Below are 23682 nucleotides of genomic sequence, written 5' to 3'. Positions count from 1 at the left end.
GTAATATTGTATTTTTTATGCTTATTGTGCTAATTATTACTGTTACGGCTGTAACTACAAATTTTACATATTTATTCAAAACATTGTGAAATTCTTTCAATTTATACATCTCTGACAACTGACAGATACAAATCCATATCCATAACCATAGAGTAACTTGCAATAACAAAACGATCGAACGACTTGACAGATGATGTGGCTAAACATCTTGTGAATTTTTATACGAATAAAATAAAATAATTGAAATAAATGTTCGCATAGTATGATGTCAAAATGATTTTATTAAGAGCTATATTATTTATGTTATTTATTTCATTGCACCATTGTAGATACCCAGATAAAGTGTACTGTGTTAACAAGGAATGTAGCGGTAAGGCAAATGAAAGTGACTTTTTTACATAAATCTGTAACTTTTCTTCTCATTATTTGTTATTTTTCAGAACCGATATCTAAAGCTAAAACCCTCTTGGCTTATAACAGTCCTGATGCGGACCTGATTTCATATCGAGCAAATTCTGACGCTGTCATTTACATGAAGTCAGCTGGTACGAACCCAGACTTATGGTATGCTGATATAAATGGAAAACATGGATTTGTTAACAAGAAATTTTTAAGAGAAAACAAAGTATTTGTTAAGAACCCAATAGAAATTGTTCCTATGCAGAAAAATGCAGATGTTCAGCCAGATAAAGTTCAACAAGCACATGAAGTTTTTGAGGGCACTACTATTTACACCACAGAATCTACAATCAGTTCTGAACAGCCTGATGTTACCACAGAGTTACCTGCAGTTGTTCCTCCTGCCTTAAATACTGGTGAAAATGTTCCTGACCCAAATAAAATAAGCATTGAAGGCACTCCTGACCAAAGTAGTAATGATAATTTGTCTGACCAAAATGCAAAGACTGATTCCTTACAAGAAAATAAACCTGGTGTTGATCTTCCAAGTAGTGAATCAATGCAGGTGCAAGCCGAGAATAATTTGTCTGCTAGTATAGAACCAAATCAAAATGTTCAGCCCTCACCCGAAAGCAGTTCACAACAACCAGTCGATAATACCATTCTGAATGTCCACAATCCAGAGCTTCCAGAAGATGCAGAAATTCTTCCCCAACCACAGCAGCTGGTGTCCAGTGCTACTAGCAATACAGTAAGTTCTGATAACATGGTAGATATGACAGACAAGGTTGATTACCTACAGCAAGGTTTAAGCCAGCCTGAGTCTATGGAAAATATGGAACCAAATGTGTCAACCCCAACCGATGGTAATGTTGAAAACACTACTCCGCAACCTTATGAAACTTCAACTGAACAAAGTACCACAACAGAAAGTGTAAATATAGATTCTAATACACAACAACCACCGCAACCATCAACTGATGGTCACTCTGCATCAGAATATAATGTAAACAATCAATATCCACAACCTCCACATGTACCTGTACCACCGGAATATAATAATGGTGCTTTTGGCAGCAGTAACCAAAATTATGATTACAATGCTAACCAACATCAAGGTAGTTTAGGCCAACAACAGTATGGTAAACCCACTACTTTTTCAGTGGGATCAACTGAAACAGCATTAAATGCTGAAGTGCAATACGATCTAGGAAATAGTGGAAGCACGCTGGAAGCCACAACAGTTGCTCCGGTGTACCAAGAAGCCTCTACTGGTAATGCTAATAGCTACTTAAGCCCAGATCCAACCCCTCAGCCTACAGGGGCAGAATCAACTGCAAGTAACACTTATTATCAAAGTTCTCCTGAACAGCCTCTTGTTCAAGACAGTACAGGCAATGCATACAATTATCCTAGTTCATCTGAAAGCACATATGTTCCCCCAAACCCAGAATCAGCTTCTCAGTATGCTGACCATGTAAGTTCTGAAACAAATACACCAAAACAACAAGAATTAAGTACAGAATCTTATTCTAGTTCCGAATTAACCAACACCCCAGGAAGTCCAGAGACTACCGAATCAACTTTAGTTAGTACTGAAACCACTCCCGCTAGCATAGAAACATCCACAGATAATAATTACTATGCTAGTTCTGAAGCTACTAGTCAAGAATCATTGTCTACAACAGAAACTGAAAGTCTGGTGACTACCACGGAAACTCCAATGGTGGACTATTTGAAATCAACAGAACCACCTGTGGTTCCCAATACGGTATCAATACCAGATACAGAGACATCCAGCACAGGATTTTTCTCAGGTTTATTTAGGAGTATATTAGATCTATGGCCATCTAAAGCGGAAACTTCAGGTGAAGAAAGTATTTTTAATCCTAAATTGGCTAATGAGGCAGAAGAAACATTCTCTTACTTCAATTACTTTCTTTCAACTTATAACTCTGTTCTGGGAGCCAAATCTCAATCAAATGAACTTTATGCATCTTCTGGTGAGTAATATGTTAAGCACATCTAGACTTATCTCTCAAATCCATAAGCCACTTCATGATGAGATACAGATTAAATCCCAATTATTATCTTATCAACCTATAATAAATGTATGTGAATACTATGACACATTTACACCTGTTCAAATAAATCAATGATTAATTAGTAATTGGTGATATTGCACCAGCTACAACTTATCTTCTTTGCCCGACAATTTACTGATAGATAGAGCATTCCTTATAGCATTAAGTCTGCATTTTTGTATGATGTTTTTTCTTTTGTGTAATAAACATTAAATAAATAAATATCTCTTACCACATTTATTGTAATCATACATAAAAAAATTGTGGAAATAGTTAAAATATATGGAAATAAAATGTTACTTGTTCTATTTTACAGGCAACACATGTTTTACTGATGAATATTGTGATGGCACATCTAAGGAGCAAAACAATCGCTTTGTGACTTTCCTTGTCACTACAGCTAGTTCTGTCCTGCTCTTCATATTGGGATTTTACTACATAGATGGCCGTAGACGGGATGGCAAACTTATTGGCACAATCAACACATTGCAGAGAGATTTACTTTTCTCAACTAAGGTAGCAATATTTTTTGTTTTAAATTAATACAATATGATAATGAAATATTGAAAGTCAACGGTATAAATACAAATTTGCTCTATTGACTTATGCGTCACGCATACCGGACAAATCGTAAGGCTATGTAAAAACATGCACACGCTTTTACATTAACAGGAGTGTTATGGAAACTTGCCATATACTTGTAATTTAATGCTTTTCGCGTCACATTACGCTATTCGAGATGCCCTGTGTTTGCACTGTGGCCTTTTCGAACTTTTAATGCACACATAAAGAGGTGTCCACGCCAGCGCAGTTAGCCCTTCATGTGAACCTTGGTCATGCCTATAAGATATTTATTACGGAATGAGCTGTTTAGAAATTTTGGTTTACCTGTTACCTTTTCATGGTTAAGCTTTTGATAGATTTTAATGTAATTAGGCATGTAGGGTGTGTATGAACTTAGGGAATAAGATGGAAATAATTCATTCAACTTTTTGGACGCCAATAACCGATATATACGCACCGTAGGTTCAACGCCAAAGACCGATTAATCGGTTATAGACCACAAAGCAACATAGACCTACATGCATAAGCATAAAGTTCAATTTCAGTTTTGACACTTCAGTGACGACTGACGTGGCGTCAGGATGACAGCTTTTGTGTTTGACACGGCGTCGAAAAGGTTAATGTAATAATGTACAGTCAGCAATACTTTCGCTTTGCACCTTTGCATCCAAACTTCTATGCTATGCAGGGGAGGGGGGGGGGTACCTTTTCCCTCGTGTTTTCCCTGCAGCTGACTGTACAACAGTGTTGGGCGCAATTAATTACTTCTTTTATTTTATTACTAATTGAATTGCATGTAATTAAATTGTTTGTAATTGAATTGCATGAAAATTCAATTACTTGCAATTCAATTTGCTATGTAATTGCAATTACAACAATTGCTAATTAAATTACTCAATTACTTTCTGTTGCCAAAAGAGTAATATAACAACAAACAGGCGAAAAAATATTTCAACAATAAATACGAGTATTGATTTAAACTTTCACGATTTTTACTCATTATTATTTATCTCCACGGGACTTAATCGCGTAAAATAGTTTTAAAATGTACCTCCGACGTTTCGAGGACGGCGTTGTCCCCGTGGTCTCGGAGAAGACTGGCTAAAGTTGACATCAACATCTTCTAGGCGCGCGAGTTTTTCGAACTACCCGCACTTGGTCTTGTTTATTAACTTGAACGTTTTGCGCACTAGGGATGCTACCGGGTCGACACACAACACTCACAATATTCGATTTTTCAACTTTCGATATTTGGTTTCGCTTACACTTACTAATGACTGGGTTCCATGTGGATGAGATCTTAAAACCTTCGTCTCGATTGAAATTTCTATGTTTCTTGATTTCAATGGCTTCACGGATTTTTCTACTATAAAACCCACGATCTGTAGAAAGTATTCTAGGGTTGTGAAGCTCAATCCAGTGGTTTGGCCCTGACTCTAGTAAATGCTCAGCAACGGCAGACTTGTTCACCTGACGGTTCTTGACAGCTGCGATATGTTCCTTAACTCGTTCCGCAATGGTACGTTTCGTTTCCCCGATGTAGGAACTACCACAACTGCAATCGATCTTATAAACGCCAGGTGACTGGAACGGGATAACGTCCTTCGGTGACCTCAGGTTTCCTGCAATTTTGGATAAAGGAGTGTATACCGTCCTTATAGAGTACCTCTCAAGTACTGTGCCAACCTTATCCGTTACTCCTTTCACATAAGGTAAAAATGCCAGTTGCCTGGAGACATCAGGACGCTTCACTCTTGCTTTTCGTCTGGGTTGCCACTTTCTCACCTTATACCCGTTCCACCTAAGTACCTCCTGAATATGCGACATCTCGCTCTTTAAATATTCAGGGTCACACAGATCTTGTGCTCTGTTCACCAGCGAGCTGACAACTGATTGTAAGTGTCGGGGATGGTGGTGAGAAAAAGCGCTCAAATACCTATCCGTGTGAGTTGGCTTCCTGTATACAGTATGCGTCAGGGTTCCGTCGACTCGACCAATCACTTTGACATCCAGAAAAGGCAAACTGCGCTGTGATTCCAATTCATACGTGAATTTTATCTTAGGATGAATTGAATTCAAATATTGGAGTAGTTGCTCCAATTCCTGCTTTCCACCTTTCATAACACAGAAAACATCATCAACATATCTCTTCCACAACTTTACTGCCCATGGCTGCAGGTCTATACTGGCTTCGATATGCTCCATCCAGATATTTGCCAAAACCGGTGCTACAGGGCTACCCATGGCCACACCATCGATCTGGAGGTAATGCTTCCCATTATACAAAAAATAGCTACCTTCTAAGCAGTTTCTCAGCAACACCATGACCGACTCCGATATTCCACCATCGCTCAGTTTCCCTCTGACCACTTCAAGGCACTCCTTCACGGGAACATTGGTAAAGAGCGACTCAACGTCGAAACTCACCATTATGTCGTCCGGTTCCAGCGTTATACCCTTGAGAATGTCTATAAAGTGACGAGAATCCTTCACAAAAGATGGCGTCCCACCTACAAGCGGCTGCAATACCGACGCAACATGCTTCGCAAGATCGTAAGTAGGAGATGAGATTTGACTTACGATAGGCCGCAAAGGCACGTTCGTTTTATGTACCTTCGGCAATCCGTACAATTTAGGTGGTTGTACAATCTTAGGTTTGTACAAACGATTGAAGACATCTTCCTCGAACAATCCTCTGTTGTCTCTGATAACAGCCCTGATGCGACGAGTGACCCTGGCAGTAGGATTGTATGACACAGGCTTGTAAACGAGACCGTCATCCAGTAAGTGTCGTATCTTGCTATCGTAGTCCGTTGAGTCCATCACTACAGTGGCGTTCCCCTTGTCAGCCTTAAGAACCAGGATGTCCTCATTTTTCCTCAGATCCCCAAGGGCTGATCGCTCCTCCGCGGTGATGTTACTCTTTGGCAGTTTGGCTTTCCTTAGAATAACGGCAACATCCTGTCTTAACGTATCCGCGTCATACGACGGCACCTTATTACGCGTTATTGCCTCCTCAACACCACAGATAACAGTTTCGTACGGAACCCGTTTAGGCATCATTGCAAAGTTTAATCCTTTTTCCAGTACCCTGACAGTTGCATTCTCCAAGGTAGCACTTGATAAATTTACAACCGTGGTGGTAGTTTTGTCGCCGTGATAATGACTCGTACTCACGTTTTTCCCATATCGACAAGACAGTCTGTCATATTTTATCTGTCATTTTAAAACTATTTTACGCGATTAAGTCCCGTGGAGATAAATAATAATAAATACGAGTATGTATTACAAGTTTAGACATAGACTCCTCTGTCCCTGTCTGTCCCCACTGTCACATGGTATAAAAATCTAACATTTTAATCTTTTGATTTCCCATACATAAAACTGTTTTTTATTTATTATTTCCCCTTGTACAAAGTCTTGCAAAAATTATCATCTACATTTCTTTTAGTATAAAAAGTCAAACATTGTAAGGTTAGTAAAATTTAAATCTCATTTATAATTTTAATATGATTTTGTAAATAAAAATGATAAGTCTTGTATTCAAAAAAAGTAATTTATAATTGAGTAAAGTAATTAATTTAATTATTTTGCAATTGTAAATTGAAGGCCCAATTACTTTTTCCATGTAATTGAATTTTTTATTTAAATTACTAATTGCAATTGTTAATTAGTAATTAAATTACTTTTTGCCCAACACTACTGTACAATGTATGGTTTGTTATTAAAAAATACATTAATTTTCAGGAATGTGAGATTCTCAAAGAGGAGCTTACTTCTACAAAAACCAAACTAGCTGGCATCGAAGATAATTCTTTCGGCATGGATGATATGGTACAATCATTAAAAGAAGAGATTGAAGAATTAAAAGCCCACAATGAAAGACTTCGAAAATCGTTGGATGACACTGAGAAACTATTACGGGTCTCGGAAAACACAGCCATGGAACTGCAAAATACTCTAAGTGAAGTAGAGAATACTCTTAGTGAGCTCTTAGGGGAGAGAGCTAATTCTGAAGAGCACATAACAGATTTAAATAGTAAGTTTTGTCATGCGTCCTGTAAAGGGGCCCACTGATTATCAGTCCGCCGGACGATATCACTCATATCAGCCTGTCAGTTAGAAAAAAATTTACAGTTCCGAACAACTGACAGGACGATATCATCCGGCGGCCTGGTAATTAGTGGGCCCCTTAGGTGCGTTCAAATCTGAAGGTTTACTAACTGTTTGCGTAACGTAGTACGATGTGCGTGTGTAGAGTGGGAGCGACGTATTCACCAAATCTGTACACACCTTTATACTGTGTAGTGTAAGTCGTTTATCTTATAACCGAAAATCGATGTACATGTTAGCCGTTTGGCACACGCATACTAGAGGTCAAAACAAAATTTTTGACCCGCAGTTCCTAAAAAAAATTCCCATAGGATGGGAGTGCTGAAACATTTTTTCTTTTTTATGGAAAAAAAACCGGTTTGCATTCCCTAATGTTTACACTTTTACATCTTACTCCTTTGGGATAAGGCGAAAAATGTGAACATATCTTTTACGTCGACTGTACCTACTATTTAATGTGTAGCTATCACTCGACAGACTGTCGGTAGATAATTCCGTGGAATGCTCCTTTAGAAACAAGTCAATTTAAAAAACCGGCCAAGTACGAGTCGGACTCGCGCACGAAGGGTTCCGTACCATTACGCAAAAAACGGCAAAAAAATCACGTTTGTTGTATGGGATGCCCCACTTAAATATTTATTTTATTCTGTTTTTAGTATTTGTTGTTATAGCGGCAACTGTCTAGCTATCACGGTTCATGAGATACAGCCTGGTGACAGACGGACAGACAGGTCTTAGTAATAGGGTCCCGTTTTTACCCTTTGGGTACGGAACCCTAAAAATCAAATAAACCGTCGGGTATGTTTATTATTCAAATTGTATGTATTTTAGACAAAATCCAGGCTTTTGAAGAAGAATTAATGTCAGTTAGTCGAGAGAGGGACAATTTCCAACTAAAGTATGTGTCTGCTGAGGCAGCGGTAGATGAGTCCAGGAAACAAAAGAAGCAGCTCGAAGAACTCAACACATTGCTGGCCGAGGCCAACAATACGATACAACTGCAAGGTCACGAACTAACTGCTATGAAAGTGAGTAATAGATTTAACTCATTTACACTCAATAATTATAGTTAGCTAGAACAGATCGCTTAGGAATGGGGTTGACCGGTCGAAGTATTTAGCAGATGGCCCCAGCATAGCTTGCCCTGTCAATCCCTAGAATTGTGTCAATTTTTTAATGGAATTTTACACGGAGTAGGATGGAGATGGCAAGTGGGCGTTCCCGTCTATCCGACAGTTAGTAGCGACCGACTCACTTTATGCACAGACTATGCTCAGTTGTTGTGTAAACTTCATGCTCGAATGACATTCACGTAGTACGTACGCTCGTCTAACAAAAATTGATAATTAAATTTAAAATGCCGTATTGTGCAGTATTAAGCTGCAAAAATCACAGCGGTTTAAAAAATCTTTCACGTGGAGGTATTTCCTATCACCGGTGGTTATTTATTTAAATATAATCCAATAAATACGAAAAATCTGTTTATTTTGCATTATTTAGGAATGTTCGTTAAGTAAATCTATATTTTATCAGTTAGAACTTAGAGTTCACAATCCTTTGTCACGATTCTTTACGTTTATCTGGAATATTCGCTATCCTAAATGTCAAATAACTTCGCTACTCAGATGCTGCGCAATGTCGATATTTATATCGACAAAGTTAAAGTTACGATATTTCAAGTTTGATGTTTGGTTCGGTAATAAATTATTATTTTAGACACGTTTCTAATTATTATTTGGGATAATCAATGTCTTAGTAAATATGGCAGCTCTGCTCATCAAGCACTAAGTTAAGTCGGGGTCATTTCATGGCAACCTTTCAAACCTTCGTATTCCTTTACATACGTTTTTGTTTTTTACACCCATCATATTTTCATCGTTAATATAATTAGACTAGGTACTTAATGCACTTATGCGTACAATGCATGCAATGTGCCATGAATAAACGTTTTATATTTTCTATTTCTTTATTATTAATTATTGTAGGTTACCACAAGATGCCGATATTAAAAATAAATGGATCAATGCTACTGGGCAAGAAAATTAGTTTCCGCAAAAATATAGCACCATTTGCTAGGAGCATTTCTTAGAGAAAGATTTCTGGGGATAAAATTGCCATACATCTCATCTAGCGTCCACACGCAACTTAGTTACTAATTTAGTAATTATTAGTGACATTCGGGCTCACTAAATTAATAAAAAGTGTTCCGTACCACGCAAACTAGCGTCAAATATTGGAATTTTCCCGCCCCCCTTCCTGATTTGATAGGTCACAATCTTACAATCAAATCAAGTGGGATCGATGAGCCAGTTTCATGTATGCTTTCACACCATACAATTAATTTGACAATTTAATCAGGTTGTCCCGTTTAGATTGGCCTTAAATGCTGCTACAAGTAAATATATTGTTAAAGACGAATACTTACCTATGTAAGTAATTGCAGATTTGTGATTACAAAATAACAGCAATACCGAGTTAATAGACCTTTAAAGAACTATGATTTTATCTGTTTGACTTTAAGATATATTTAATGTTCACATTAACAATCTAGTTGGTCAATTAATAAGAAACAAATTTCTAGTTAGATATTTGTTATACTGTACTACATATTATTTTTCATACAATCACGATTATCACTACCTATATTATAATCATAAATAAAGTATCATCTAAATGTGTTAAAACATACGGTAATGAAATATCAATACCTAACTGAACACACAAATATCGATAAAACACTCCGATTACACTGTCCCCTCCCTATATCGTCGAATGGAAAGAAGTTCCAACCGTTAGCTACTCGCAGGCGTGTAGAGATCTCGAAAGCACCAGTGTAACGTGACCGTGAGATCCGTAACAAACCATGCGTAATTAGACCTTACTTATACTGGTTTTTTAGCCCTTTTCTCGCCTGTAATAAGTAAGTGATTTTAAAATTATATAAAATAACGCCATCTGGTGTTGAGTAGTTGTATTAGGTGAACGTTGAGCGAGCTTTTGTGAGATGAATGAGATAATGAAAGAGTCGTATGTCATATAGCTTTGACATTATATTTTAAACCGTCACTCATGTAGCCTACAGTTGATATTCGTTCGAGAAATGTCCACCGGTAATAACCTTTTGGTATGGAAAGTTGCTACGAATCAGAGCAATTTTGTAAGTGTGTGACATATTTTAACGTGGCTATGAATGTGTGAGTTTAGCGACACTGGTTTTCATACTAAATAGGAGTCATTTCACATCCACTAGTTTATTAATTCGTGGAATTTTATGCCCTTGATGCTGGCACTGGGCACAGGGTTGGCCCTTTAAGCCAAATCTCATAGTGAAAGGGGCAAGCTATGATGGCCATCTATGTAAACCTTTGACAGTTGCCAACCCCATTGTTTTTAACTTGTCAGCATGTAAAAGTAAAGTTTACTAATACCTACATACTAATCGGAAGATCTGAGTTAAGTCGCAGAATAAATAATAGTACTACCGTACAGAAAGGAAACTTCCTACAAATCCGAAGTTTGACAGCAGGTCACGGTCGAATCATGCTGTCCCTTTCTAATATATGGCACTATCCCTTTCGGCTATTTAGGGTTGTCAAAATTCAAGTCATTATCTTATCTGTGGTCGTGCACGCAAAGGGACGTCAAGTTGTGCCAAGCCTTATAATTGCTCGGAGCAATGCTGAGCCGAACGGAGCCGAGTTTGCCGAAAGCGAGGAGTTTCGCACCCCTGGTTAAGTTATCACTGTATATTGTAGGCAACTTCTAAGGGTGTTGCTAACAACAACTTATTTAATAATATTAATGATACATATAAATTTTGATTCCAGGATGTAATCAAAGAACTGAAGAGTGGATCCAAATGTAACGTTGATGCCGCATCTCTAATAGATCACACTGAAATAAAGGCCAAGCTATCGAAGGCTTTGGAAGAGAAACATACTTTAGAGAGCAGATATGAAGTAAGTATGTTTAACCTTTTCGACGCCAACGACGGATATATCCGAACCGCAGGTCCAACGCCAAAGACGGATTAATCCGTCACAGACCACAGAGCAACATAGACCTACGTGCATAGGGATAAAGTTCAATTTCAGTTTCTACACTTCGGTGACACGTGGCGTCCGAGTGACAATTTTTGTGTTTGACACGGCTTCGAAAAGGTTAAGTGACGATACGATAGTTACTAGTTATCTATCTAAAAAGATCATGGCCTCGTTTTAGTAGATAATGTAAGTAACTCATCTCTTATCATTTAAACGACGTCTAATTTTGTTGTGGACGTGTTTATGTCATGTACAATGTACATATGCTTTTTATTATTCATATGATCTACAAAGAATGACTATAATGCTATTATAATGTTTGCTTAGTTTGTCAGAAAATAACCATCTGTTTAAATATTAGACGTAACGACAAAAATACTTCGACATTACATTAACCGCGTAAAATAAGTTTTAAATTTACCTCCGACGTTTCGAAGACGGCGTTGTCCCCGTGGTCTCGGAGAAGACTGGCTAAAGTTGACATCAACATCTTTTAGGCGCGCGAGTTTTTCGAACTACCCGCTCTTGGTCTTGTTTATTAACTTGAACGTTTTGCGCACTAGGGATGTCACCGGGTCGACACACAACACACGATATTCGATTTTTGAGCTTGAGTTATTTATTTTCGCTTACATTTGCTAATGACTGGGTTCCATGTGGATGAGATCTTAAAACCTTCGTCTCGATTGAAATTTCTATGTTTTTTTTATTTCAATGGCTTCACGAATTTATAAAACCCACGATCTGTAGAAAGTATTCTAGGGTTGTGAAGCTTAATCCAGTGGTTTGGCCCTGACTCTAGTAAAAGCTCAGCTACGGCAGACTTGTTCACCTGACGATTCTTGACAGCTGCGATATGCTCCTTAACTCTTTCCGCTATGGTACGTTTCGTTTCCCCTATGTGAATAATAATGAGTAAAAATCTTGAAAGTTTAAATCAGTGTATTACATTAGCCTTTGTTGCTCTTATTAAAACCTAGGGGACATCCATTAATCACGTCATGCAAAGTAAGGGGCGGAGGGGGTCTGAAATAAAAACACGAAAGACCACTATGGGGGCAGTGGGGGGGGGGGGTCTAAGGAAATATGACGTGTATTTTTTTCATTAAATTGGGCCAAACCTAAAAGTGTAATAAACAGTAGTAGTATTACGTTTAGCCATTTAGCGTATTTAAGGTTTACAATGTGTTACTGATACTTGGGGTAACTCCAGCCAGCAGATCCTGCAGCAAGGACTAGGAAGGGGAGGCGATGTTGATACAAAATAGCGCTGTAAGCTCGCACGGCTCTGCTGATTCAACCTAAGCGGCAGCGAGTGAAAAGTGCACTCAAACGTGAAATCAAACAAAGTAGGTACGCTCGCAAACCGGCTTATTACGCAGCAACCTCTGCCACCCCGTGTATTTAATGTTCACAATGTATTGTGTGAAAATCGTTTTTAGGCTCTGTAAAATTTTACATTAGTGCTATTATGACTATCCCAAAAAGAGCTTAGGACGATTAGGTGTACCTAAGTCTAGTAAACATAGTCTATAGTAAATATCTACCTACAAACCTACCAACATCTTACACGATGAAGTGTGTACAGGTGATTACATTAATTTTGTTGTATTGACGTGAAGCAGGAATATTTCACGAAGGCTTTTGGGAATATTTTTAAATAAGCGAAAGTTGCGTAAATATGGAACACGACACGAAGAAGTCGAAAGATGACAGAACCGTTGGTCTTTTATCGAATATTTACAATCTCTTCTCTTCTCTCGAGCGGGAGCTGGGAAGTTAACATAGTCAAAATAAAACTAAGATTCTTCGAACCCAGCTTTTTTTGGAAAGCACTGCACGGCTCGGCAGCTCCGACATGCCTAAGGGGCCTTGACAGTCGTCGGGTTACTTCGGCCTAGTAAGGCGTATCTAAAGACGCCTAGACTGTCTTCGAGAAGCTCCGGTAGTCTTCAGGTTTCAGGTCGTTTCGACAGCCGGAGGTGTAGGTATCTAAAGATGCCGAGGAAACCTTTGGGAAGCCGTGGCAGTGCGAGCTATGCCGTGCCTTGCCGGCAGTATGCGCCTAGACTATAGAGAGGAGAAGCTTATGTCTAATTCCATACTGTCGCCCTATGTCTGTAAGCGGGCTTTATCTCAATTAACGGTTATATGGGACATTCGAAAAAAATTCAAAGTTAAAACCGGCCAAGTGCGAGTCGGACTCGCGCACCGAGGGTTCCGTACTTTTTAGTATTTGTTGTTATAGCTGCAACAGAAATACATCATCTGTGAAAATTTCAACTGTCTAGCTATCACGGTTCATTTGATACAGCCTGGTGACAGACCGACAGACGGACAGCGGAGTCTTAGTAATAGCAAAGATAGATATAACTCCGTAATGGATGGATACAGTCTAAGGAAAAAACGTGCCTCGAAAATCACGAAAATTTTATTCTCGATCAGAGGGGGCTACTAGCTTTGGCCTACTGTCGTATAGATGGCGTTGACGGTTTCGTTTGTTATTTATAATTTTAACGCATATCAGTCAAAGAACATGGGTCAAAATCATATAAAAATAATTAATGCAAATAAAAAAATCATTTATCCATATTTAAATACATTTTAACGTATTTTTATAAATATTCATTTTTAGTTTTAAAGTATGTCGATAGATGGCAGTGAATCTACAGTGGTTACAAAATTTACTATTACAGTACCGCTCTATCTTATTATATCCTCTTTGCTAATAGGGTCCCGTTTTTACCCTTCGGGTACGGAACCCTAAAAATTAAGGGGGCTGCCATGTAAAAAAGCGTGATTTTTTCATGATCTGTCGGTCAGCGAGCTGTCTACCTACTCGTTGAATCCTCTACACCTCGAAGAATAATTAAAGTTCGCGATCCCAGGGCGCCTCTCCAAACGGCACATCAAACTAGCCAAAAACGTCAAAAATTAGCCAAAAACGTATGACGTGATTAATGGATACCCCCCTACGTATTGCGATCTAATGCTATCCAGTATAATTTAAGAACCCTTTGACCGCTAAAACGTCAATTTTAAAAAATCTTCGTGGATAAAAGCCATGCCACAAAGTATGTAACGGCCTTAAAGTCCATACGCTACGGTAACTATTTAGGAACGACAATAAACAAGTCCGAAGTGATCCCATAAGTGTTCCGTGAACAAAGTTTTGTACGGAACACTAAAAACGATATTTATATTTTTTAACCGACTTCAATTTCATAGAAGGAGGAGGTTCTGTATTCGTTTGTGGCTATTTTTTTTATGTACCTATATGTTCACCGATTACTCCGAGACCCGTGGTCCGATTTGAGTAATTCTTTTTTTGTTCGTAAGGAGCTACTTCCAAGTTGGTCCCATATTAATCTGGTTCTGATCTGATGATGGGATCCCTGAGGAATCGAGGGAACTCCTCAATTTTTAAAGGCACATGTATGGTGATTTCGGTGTTTTCATAAGCAACTTGAGCCGTTTCTCTCGAAAACGACCAATTTGATGAAGTGGACATGATGATGATGATTGTTTTGATGATAGTGATGATGATTTTTTTAATGTAGGATGTTTAGCGATTACTCCGAGACCCGTAGTCCGACTTGAACAATTCTTTTTTTGTTTGAAAGGAACTACCTCCAAGGTGGTCCCACATTAATCTGGTGCTGTTCTGATGATGGGATCCATGAGGATTTTAGGGAACTCCTCAATTTTTAAAGGCACATGTATGGTGATTTGGGTGTTTTCTTAAGCAACTCGAGCATTTTCTCTCGAAAACCACCAATTTGCTGAAGTGGAGCTGATGATGATGATTGTTTTGATGATAATGATTTCAGCGATTACTCCGGCACCCATCATCCGATTTGAGTAATTCTTTTTCTGTGTGAAAGAAGTTACCTCCAAGGTGTTTTCTTAACATTTTTGATTTTGATCTGATGATGGAATCCGTGAGGAATTGAGGGAACTCCTCAATTTTTAAAGGCATGTGTATGGTGATTTCGGTGTTTTCTAAAGTAACTCAAGCATTTCCTCCCAAAAACCACCAATTTGATGTAGTGCAACTGTAGCCTAACCACGAGTTTGACACTAAATATTCGCTAGCGTTTTCGTAACTTACTTTGTACACTAATATGCCAGTACGAGCGAGATGCATAAACAGTAGGTAAGTTACGCACACGATAGCGAATATATCAATATCAAACTCGTGGTATGATGAAGACCACGGACGAAATGTGGAACTTCCCTCGTATGTGTATTATGATTTTATATTTTTAGATTTTATAAGAGACTGCGAGGTGAGGGGTAGGTATGAGAGGTGAAGTTAGTGTTTGGGGGATTTGAGGTTGGGGGTTGAGGAGAGGTGAGTTGATGGGTCGGGGACTGAGGGATTGGGGGTTAGGAGGTAAGGGGTCTGGGGTTAGGGGTCGGGGAATGGCGGTTGAAGGGTTGGTGGTTTAGGGTCGAGGGGTTCAGTGATCAGGGGTTGATGGCTGTGAGGTTGAGTGATCGGGGGGTTTGAGGGATTGGGTCAGTGGCGGGGTGGAGAATGGTTTTAGTGACAGGAATAATTTCCCAGACGGACTCGAGAAAAATTCTGATTATTTAATAAAGTTTACGAATTTAGAGTTCAACATGATTATGTTTTTCATTCATGCGTCACGCTCTTAACAATCTCTTAAAACTAAAAATGAAAAAATAAAAAACTTTTATAAAAAAAAGATAACCAATTCAAGGAACTTTCATGCCAAATTTCAGCTAAAGCGGTTCAGTTGTTTAGCCATGAAAAGGTAACGAATAGGGAGACAGAATTACTTGCACGTTTATAATATTTGTACAGTTGTAATGGGATTTATAGACTTAAATCTGATTATTTTTGACTGGTATTGTTACTACTTGGCTTGGCACCGACTTCAAACATATAAGTTGGTAACGCATATACTTAAACACGGAACCCTAAAAAGGACAATATTTTATTTCATCCTTTTTGTAGTCAGTTTATCTTTTTTTATAAAAGTTTTTATATGTGCCTAGATTGAACGTAAAGAACGGACACGTCTGTCAGAAGAGTTGCACACAACGCAGGAGTCGCTGGCGTCTACGAGCCAGCAAGCGACAGAGGCCTCGACCCGGCTCGAGGTGCTCGGCAAATACTTCCAGGAGAGAGAAAGTGAATTAATGAAGTAAGTTTTGTACTTAGTCTTATTTAACCACTCACATCCCACCGACGTGACTATTATCTGGTCAGCAAAGTCAAAATACAATCCTAATTTTAAATTTAAACTTTAGGTTGAGGTCACAGTTCTAACCTAACCTAACCAAATTTCCTAACAGCATTTGGTATCGGTTGAGGTCGCCGTTCTAACCTACTTTATTGGCAGCCAGATTTTTGCTTTACTGACATTTGTCTTAAAGAGATTATGCTAAGCTAGAAATGTACGCTTTATAAATTTTGTATTACGGGATATATGCCAAATACACTTATGCGAATCAAGTTTATTCAAAAAGACAATCGGCATAAACGTAATATGCAAACTTATTATCGGACAAAGTAATATTCGTATTTTTTATAATTAAAACAAATAAGGTTTCTGCTACATTAACATTCGTCGAAAACCAATTATGCGAAAAGCGTTTCGGAGGAATAAGGGTATGCCAAAAACTGGTCTATACTATCTAACTTAGGTTACGAAAAAAGTCCTGATGGAATTCGCTTAGAGCGTCTTTTCGAGAAATTTACCCTAAAAGTTTTCTTTGTTTTATTTCAGAGAGCTTAGTGCCAAAGAATCTCTGTTTCTCAGCAAACAAGGCGAGTCAGCGAGCACGGTGGAAAAAATCGAACTAATGCAGCAAGAGGTTCAGAGATACAAGTATGTATAGTATAAAATGTAATACAGTAAGCCTAGCACATGATTGGCGCGACAGTTTCTCGCCGCGAGATAGACTACCCATTTTTTTCTAACTATGTTAATAAAAAAAAGGGACAGGTGGTACTTACCTATAGAAATATATGGTATCGGCAAAAATAAAATAATTACCTAAGTCCGGAAAACGATTGTAACTAAACAAAGTTTTTTAATATTGTCAGTTTTTATTACCTACGGTCAGCAGGAGGAGCACCTAAAAGGGAGAAATATGAAACACACACTTTATTGTTAATATTGTTATAATGTTATAAGAGTAAGGCGGTAAGCAAATCATTTTGAACATTTCGTCTACTTAGATACCATTGGCTCTGAGTGTTGATTTTCTTAAGCATACTCGGAAATGGCCGCATTATCTCCTTGGCCTGGCGATCACCACGCCAGGTAGTTCCTTACTTTTCGTCCCTCGGCAATAATATACAGTTGGCATCGAATAGATATTGACGGCCAAAGTGCCCAAATATATCGTGACACACCTTCGGTACCATGTAAATAAGGATGCGTACCGATATATTTGGCTAATTTGGCCATCACTATCTATTTGGTGCCGGTACAGTACCGATGTATTCTCATTTGTCCCCGCCCCACGAGAACGTGACCTATTCCCATCTGTGCCGGAGGGTCAAATAGGAATACACCACTGTGCCTTCTATTGTGTTTAGGGAGAAATGCGATTTGCTGACGCTGGAGCTGGCGGAGCAGGAGTCAGCGCGGCGCGCGGCCGTGGGCGCGCTGGAGGGCCGGGCGCACGCCGCGTGGCTGGAGGCGCGCGCGGCGCGGCGCGACGCCGACGCGGCGCGCGACGACGCGCAGGCGCTGCGCCGCAAGATGGCCTCGCTCACGCGCGCCGAGGGCGCGGCCTCGCCGCACGGTCGTGAGTACTTCTCACGCTAAATTTATTTTATTTTGGGACTAGGAGAACACATGCTTTTGGAAATATGGTAAAGTTTAGTTCCTGCGCGAGCTTCAGCGCTTATCGCACTGTAACAATGTGTTAAGGCACACACCTACAGGCATACCTAGTCAAAATATATAGTGCATTGTTCACTCCTTTCACTCAGGTTTCTAAGGCTATATACATATAGATAGGTAGAATGATATTATCTTAGTGGTATGACAGTCTTCACATTGGAAGTCAAAATATATAGTGCATTGTTCACTCCTTTTACTCAGGTTTCTAAGGCTATATACATATAGATAGGTAGATTGATATTATCTTAGTGGTATGACAGTCTTCACATTGGATGCGGATCTGTAAGCCGCTCACACCGTAGCAGCGTGTGGGATGTGGGACCGCATAATGTATCTCGAAAACACATGGGTTTACCCATTCCCCCCGCCCGGGTGATGGGACGAAAAAGGTGGAAGTATTTTTTGTAAGTCCTTCCAAATATTAATCCGAAGTGAATTATACCCTGAGTATTTTTACTATTTTGTCTATAACTGTGGCCATTACCATTGCCATTCTTGTCGATCTTTCCAGAAATGTGTTCGCCGCTGGACAGCATGAACACGGACCCCGGGTCGGGCGTGGTGCCGCCGCCGCTGCCGCCGCTAGCGTTCCTGCCGCCGCCGCTGCTGCCGCCGCTGCCGCGCCCGCCGCCGCTCGGCCGCCTGCCCTCCCCGCACCAGCCTAGGTGAGCCTCCACTATCTACACAATACACTTGAACACGGACCCCGGGTCGGGCGTGGTGCCGCCGCCGCTGCCGCCGCTAGCGTTCCTGCCGCCGCCGCTGCTGCCGCCGCTGCCGCGCCCGCCGCCGCTCGGCCGCCTGCCCTCCCCGCACCAGCCTAGGTGAGCCTCCACTATCTACACAATACACTTGAACACGGACCCCGGGTCGGGCGTGGTGCCGCCGCCGCTAGCGTTCCTGCCGCCGCCGCTGCTGCCGCCGCTGCCGCGCCCGCCGCCGCTCGGCCGCCTGCCCTCCCCGCACCAGCCTAGGTGAGCGTCCACTATCTACACAATACACTTGAACACGGACCCCGGGTCGGGCGTGGTGCCGCCGCCGCTGCCGCCGCTAGCGTTCCTGCCGCCGCCGCTGCTGCCGCCGCTGCCGCGCCCGCCGCCGCTCGGCCGCCTGCCCTCCCCGCACCAGCCTAGGTGAGCCTCCACTATCTACACAATACACTTGAACACGGACCCCGGGTCGGGCGTGGTGCCGCCGCCGCTGCCGCCGCTAGCGTTCCTGCCGCCGCCGCTGCTGCCGCCGCTGCCGCGCCCGCCGCCGCTCGGCCGCCTGCCCTCCCCGCACCAGCCTAGATGAGCCTCCACTATCTAAACAATACACTTGAACACGGAAAGCGGTGAGGCCACTAGCGGTCGCGTTAGCGCGGACGTCACCGTTCGGCTGTTTGTCTTCCCCACGCTAGCCTGGGAGCTTATGACTTTGGGCCAATACGCTAAATTCTAGCTTTACCAAGTAGTAAGCATCGTTTTAAGGAGGACAGGCGCTAATATCTAGTATATTTGGTCAATCGACTGAGTTCATTGTACTCTGCAGTTACAGATGTAGTGCATAATTATTTTCCGTCGTATTTTCTCGAAAACGTTCGTATTTGTCATGCTTCTTCAGTCAACCTCAGTACTTTTTGTACCGAGACTGACTGAAATAGCAAGACACGTTCGTAAGTTTTTTTATACCACGACGGTGGCAAACAAGCATACGGCCCGCCTGATGGTAAGCAGTCACCGTAGCCTATGGACGCCTGCAATACCAGAGGTATAACATGCGCGTTGCCGACCCTCCGCCAAAAATACCGTCCCTGAAAATACGATGAAAAATAATTATGCACTACAAACTACAACTGTAGCAATGTATCGAATATTACATGCAAGTTCTCGCACCGTGTAAATGGAGCTTAAAGCTATTTAAATAACTGTACAAAAAAAACTTCAATCAATTTTTATATAGTTTTGTTTTTCTACAGATACGACCGGCGCTACTCGCCAGAAAGCCGGTATTCGCCTGAAAGCCGGTACTCGCCCGAAAGTCGGTATTCGCCTGAAAGTCGGTATTCGCCGGAGCGAATGAGGCCTTCGGATAGGAAATATTCGCCCAACGACCGCCGAAAGGTGTACTCGCCGAGGTCTAGGCGACGTCCGACGTCCAGAGATAGGTAAGGAATAATTTGTATACGTAGTACATTGGTAGTGGATAAGTATGTACTAATTTCCGACTTTCTTATAAGCACAGCTCAGTAATTGAAAATGGCTGAGGACATGCGCCAGAAAGTAAAAATTGTAAAGATTATTTGACTAACCATAAAAAAAGCTGCAACTCAGATTTTGTCTCGGTTTTACTCATACTCATATTATTTATTATATTTCTAATATAACAGGTCAAATCAGGATACAATTTATTTATTAACTGTAAATGGGTTAATAAAATAAAATAATTAACTAAACATTTAAAAATTCGTCATAATTATAGAACGTGTGCTCGAGAAGCCAACTTTTTAGTTTCGACTTAAAACTAATCAATGAAGGAACTGAAGTGACTGTCTCAGGTAGTCTATTGTAAATAGTTGTACCAAAGATGGATACAGTCTAAGGAAAAAACGTGCCTCGAAAATCAAGAAAATTTGATTCTCGATCAGAGGGCGCTACTAGTTTTGGCCTACAGTCGTTTAGATGGCGTTGACGGTTTCGTTTGTTATTTAACAATTTTAACGCATATCAGTGAAAGAACATGGGTCAAAATCATAAAAATAATTAATGCAAATAAAAAAAATCATTTACCTATATTTAAATACATTCTATCGTATTTTTATAAATCTTCATTTTTAGTTTTAAAGTGTGTCGACAGATGGCAGTGAATTTACTGGGGTTACAAAATTTACTATGACAGTACCGCTTTACCCTTCAAACTTCCTTTTGGCCGAGCTAAGAAAACAAAGTGTCTACGTTTCAGCTTGCAAATTGCTTTGATATAATATATCCGATTGTACTCTCCTTAGTTACTACTGAGTAAGTAAAGTCTAAGCTTCCTAATAGGGTATTTGACAACATTAAAAATATATAACGACTTGCTGTCATCCTGAAAGATAATAAACTAATAAAGTATATTTCACTATATTTGAATGTAAATTATGTTTATTTTTTGGAAAATAAACGAAAGAAAATTTAATATTTTTTGAAATTTCATCAGGGACGTGAACGCTCTGTGATTGGTCAACGCTCGGATGACGTCACACGCGGGTAAACGTTCTTGATTGTCTTAAGTGTTTTAACTGTTTTGTTTGTATTTAGTTAATTTTAGTTATTGTTCCACAGTTTTCTGATATATTCCGATTTATCCGTATGTCTATCCATAAGAATCTCAAAATGGAGCCGAAATATGTGAAAACTGATAGCGGCAACCTACCAGACATAGACGCATTAATGGTTGCACTTTTCTTTAAAGATAATCCGGATTACTATGCTGCGGAACTTAGAAATGTAAAAACAGCTGTGTGAGTATACGTAGACATTGTTTATTTACGAATATTTCGATTTCAATGATACGAATACGACGACGATATATACGATACGATACGAGAATAGTATCTCCATACTGCACTTTAGTTTAAAAGAAAAAGTATGCTACTAACTACCTACTAATGCTGAAAGAGCTGTTATGACGTTATGTAGTAATACATTAAATACCTAGATCTTGTTTCGTTAAATAACAAAATCCGCTGCTTTAATTACCATATTTATTTACAGTTAAATATTACTTCCTTCGAAGTGGTCTTCACACATAAAAACATTTGTATGCGCTAAAATGCTCTTTGGGTCTCTTCGCGCTAGTTTTAAACACATTTTTCTTTTTTTTGGGATTCGTTGGAATGGAAACAAACGATTTGTCTGGATTTTTTATAGTCGTCTTGAACATTGCGACACTATACACAATTTATATACCATTCTACAGTGAAATAATGAATTCAATGCACATAAACCATAAGATTAACTAAAGTCATTGACTGAGTTTACTGGCGCGTGACGTCACACGTGTCACGTGATTAGCCCTTTTGCAAAAACAGCGTTTAAGGCGCGTTCAAAATAAATAAACTTTAACATTATTTTTTTATATTTAATACAGGAAATTTCACGGAAATATCAATGTAGTGTCATTATTAAGTCATAAACAATAAATTAAAACCATTTTCAAAAATTTGTCAAATAGCCTATTGTGGTCGTCTCCGAGACCACGGGGATAACGCCGTCCTAGAAACGTCGGAGGTAAATTTAAAAACTTAATTATACGCGATTAAGTTTTGCTAAATAATAAAGTCTCGCTTGTTTGGTTTAAGCAAAGAGGATATAATAAGATAGAGCGGTACTGTCATAGTAGATTTTGTAACTACAGTAAATTCACTGCCATCTATCGACACACTTTTAAACTAAAAATGAAGATTTATAAAAATACTGCAGAGCCTTGAACACCGTAGAAAGGTAGCTTGTTTATCGGTGTTCTACAGGATACATTTCGGGGAATGTGCGATGGGATTACATAATTTAATCCCCCCATCTCCATTCTGTCACCGTGGGACTAGACGCGGACTTGCGTTTCACCCTTACGTCGTTACTCTGCCACTGATTCGTACTAAGCGCTATGCATCCAGCTTTATCATGCGAACGGCTAAGGAGTGGAATTCACTTCCTGCAAATATATTCCCAGTCCACTATAACTTGGATCTTTTTAAATCAAGAGTGAATTGACATTTTTAGGTAAGCATGATCCATCCTAGACTGCATCGGCACTTACCATCAGGTGAGATTGGAAAAAATACGATAAAATGTATTTAAATATGGATAAATGTTTTTTTTTTATTTGCATTAATTATTTTTATGATTTTGACCCATGTTCTTTCACTGATATGCGTTAAAATTGTTAAATAACAAACGAAACCGTCAACGCCATCTATACGACAGTAGGCCAAAGCTAGTAGCGCCCTCTGATCGAGAATCAAATTTTCTTGATTTTCGAGGCACGTTTTTTCCTTAGACTGTATCCATCTATTACGGAGTCATATCTAGGTATCTTTGGCAATACACTTCGTCAGTCGCGACACATGTGACATTTAGTGTTGAGTAGCAGTACTGATAGTTCCGCTACTTGACGCTAGATGTACACTACGAAAATAATAGTCTTTTTGGTAACAAAACCGATGTATGGAGTGAGCACTCTATGTCTTTTTAATTCTCTTTGATTCGGCGAAATGAAATTATGCGAAAAATTGGTTGGGAAATGACATTCGGCAAAATATTTTCGGCAATGATTTAGTGAACCCGTCACTTCAATAACAGTGATAGGATAGCAATTGTTTTCCTACAAGATTGGCTCATGACCTCTTGTTATCGCGCTCCAGCAGATGTTGTGAGCATGTGATAATTACAAACAAGCTATTTTTGTGTCATATCATAACGTATTAGAACGTTTATTATACCTAAAAAAAACACAAGCACGCATTTCGACGGAGCCCATCGCGCGCCGAGAACGATCTCAAGACATAGTATAATCGATTAATGATTTATATTTATTTATAAACGTTCAATTTTTAGAGGAAGGGAGGAATAT

General features: G+C 39.7%; 1 protein-coding gene across 1 annotated transcript in view; it reads left to right on the top strand.

The window, feature by feature from the left end:
* Positions 1-163: 163 nt before the first annotated feature.
* LOC134742851 (transport and Golgi organization protein 1) overlaps positions 164-23682 on the top strand; it is a 26285-nt gene continuing 2766 nt past the window's right edge. Inside the window, exons 1-11 of the mRNA XM_063676039.1 lie at positions 164-370; positions 441-2402; positions 2800-2999; positions 6795-7086; positions 7992-8188; positions 10988-11119; positions 16229-16377; positions 16963-17064; positions 17781-17992; positions 18602-18755; positions 20051-20239. Of these exons, the coding sequence (XP_063532109.1) occupies positions 274-370; positions 441-2402; positions 2800-2999; positions 6795-7086; positions 7992-8188; positions 10988-11119; positions 16229-16377; positions 16963-17064; positions 17781-17992; positions 18602-18755; positions 20051-20239 (3686 nt within the window). The 5' untranslated portion in view covers positions 164-273. The remainder of the gene's footprint in view (positions 371-440; positions 2403-2799; positions 3000-6794; positions 7087-7991; positions 8189-10987; positions 11120-16228; positions 16378-16962; positions 17065-17780; positions 17993-18601; positions 18756-20050; positions 20240-23682) is intronic.

This window comes from Cydia strobilella, chromosome 1 (genome assembly GCF_947568885.1).
Source record: "Cydia strobilella chromosome 1, ilCydStro3.1, whole genome shotgun sequence".
Lineage (NCBI taxonomy): Eukaryota > Metazoa > Arthropoda > Insecta > Lepidoptera > Tortricidae > Cydia > Cydia strobilella.
This window is presented reverse-complemented; position numbering and strand designations above follow the sequence as displayed.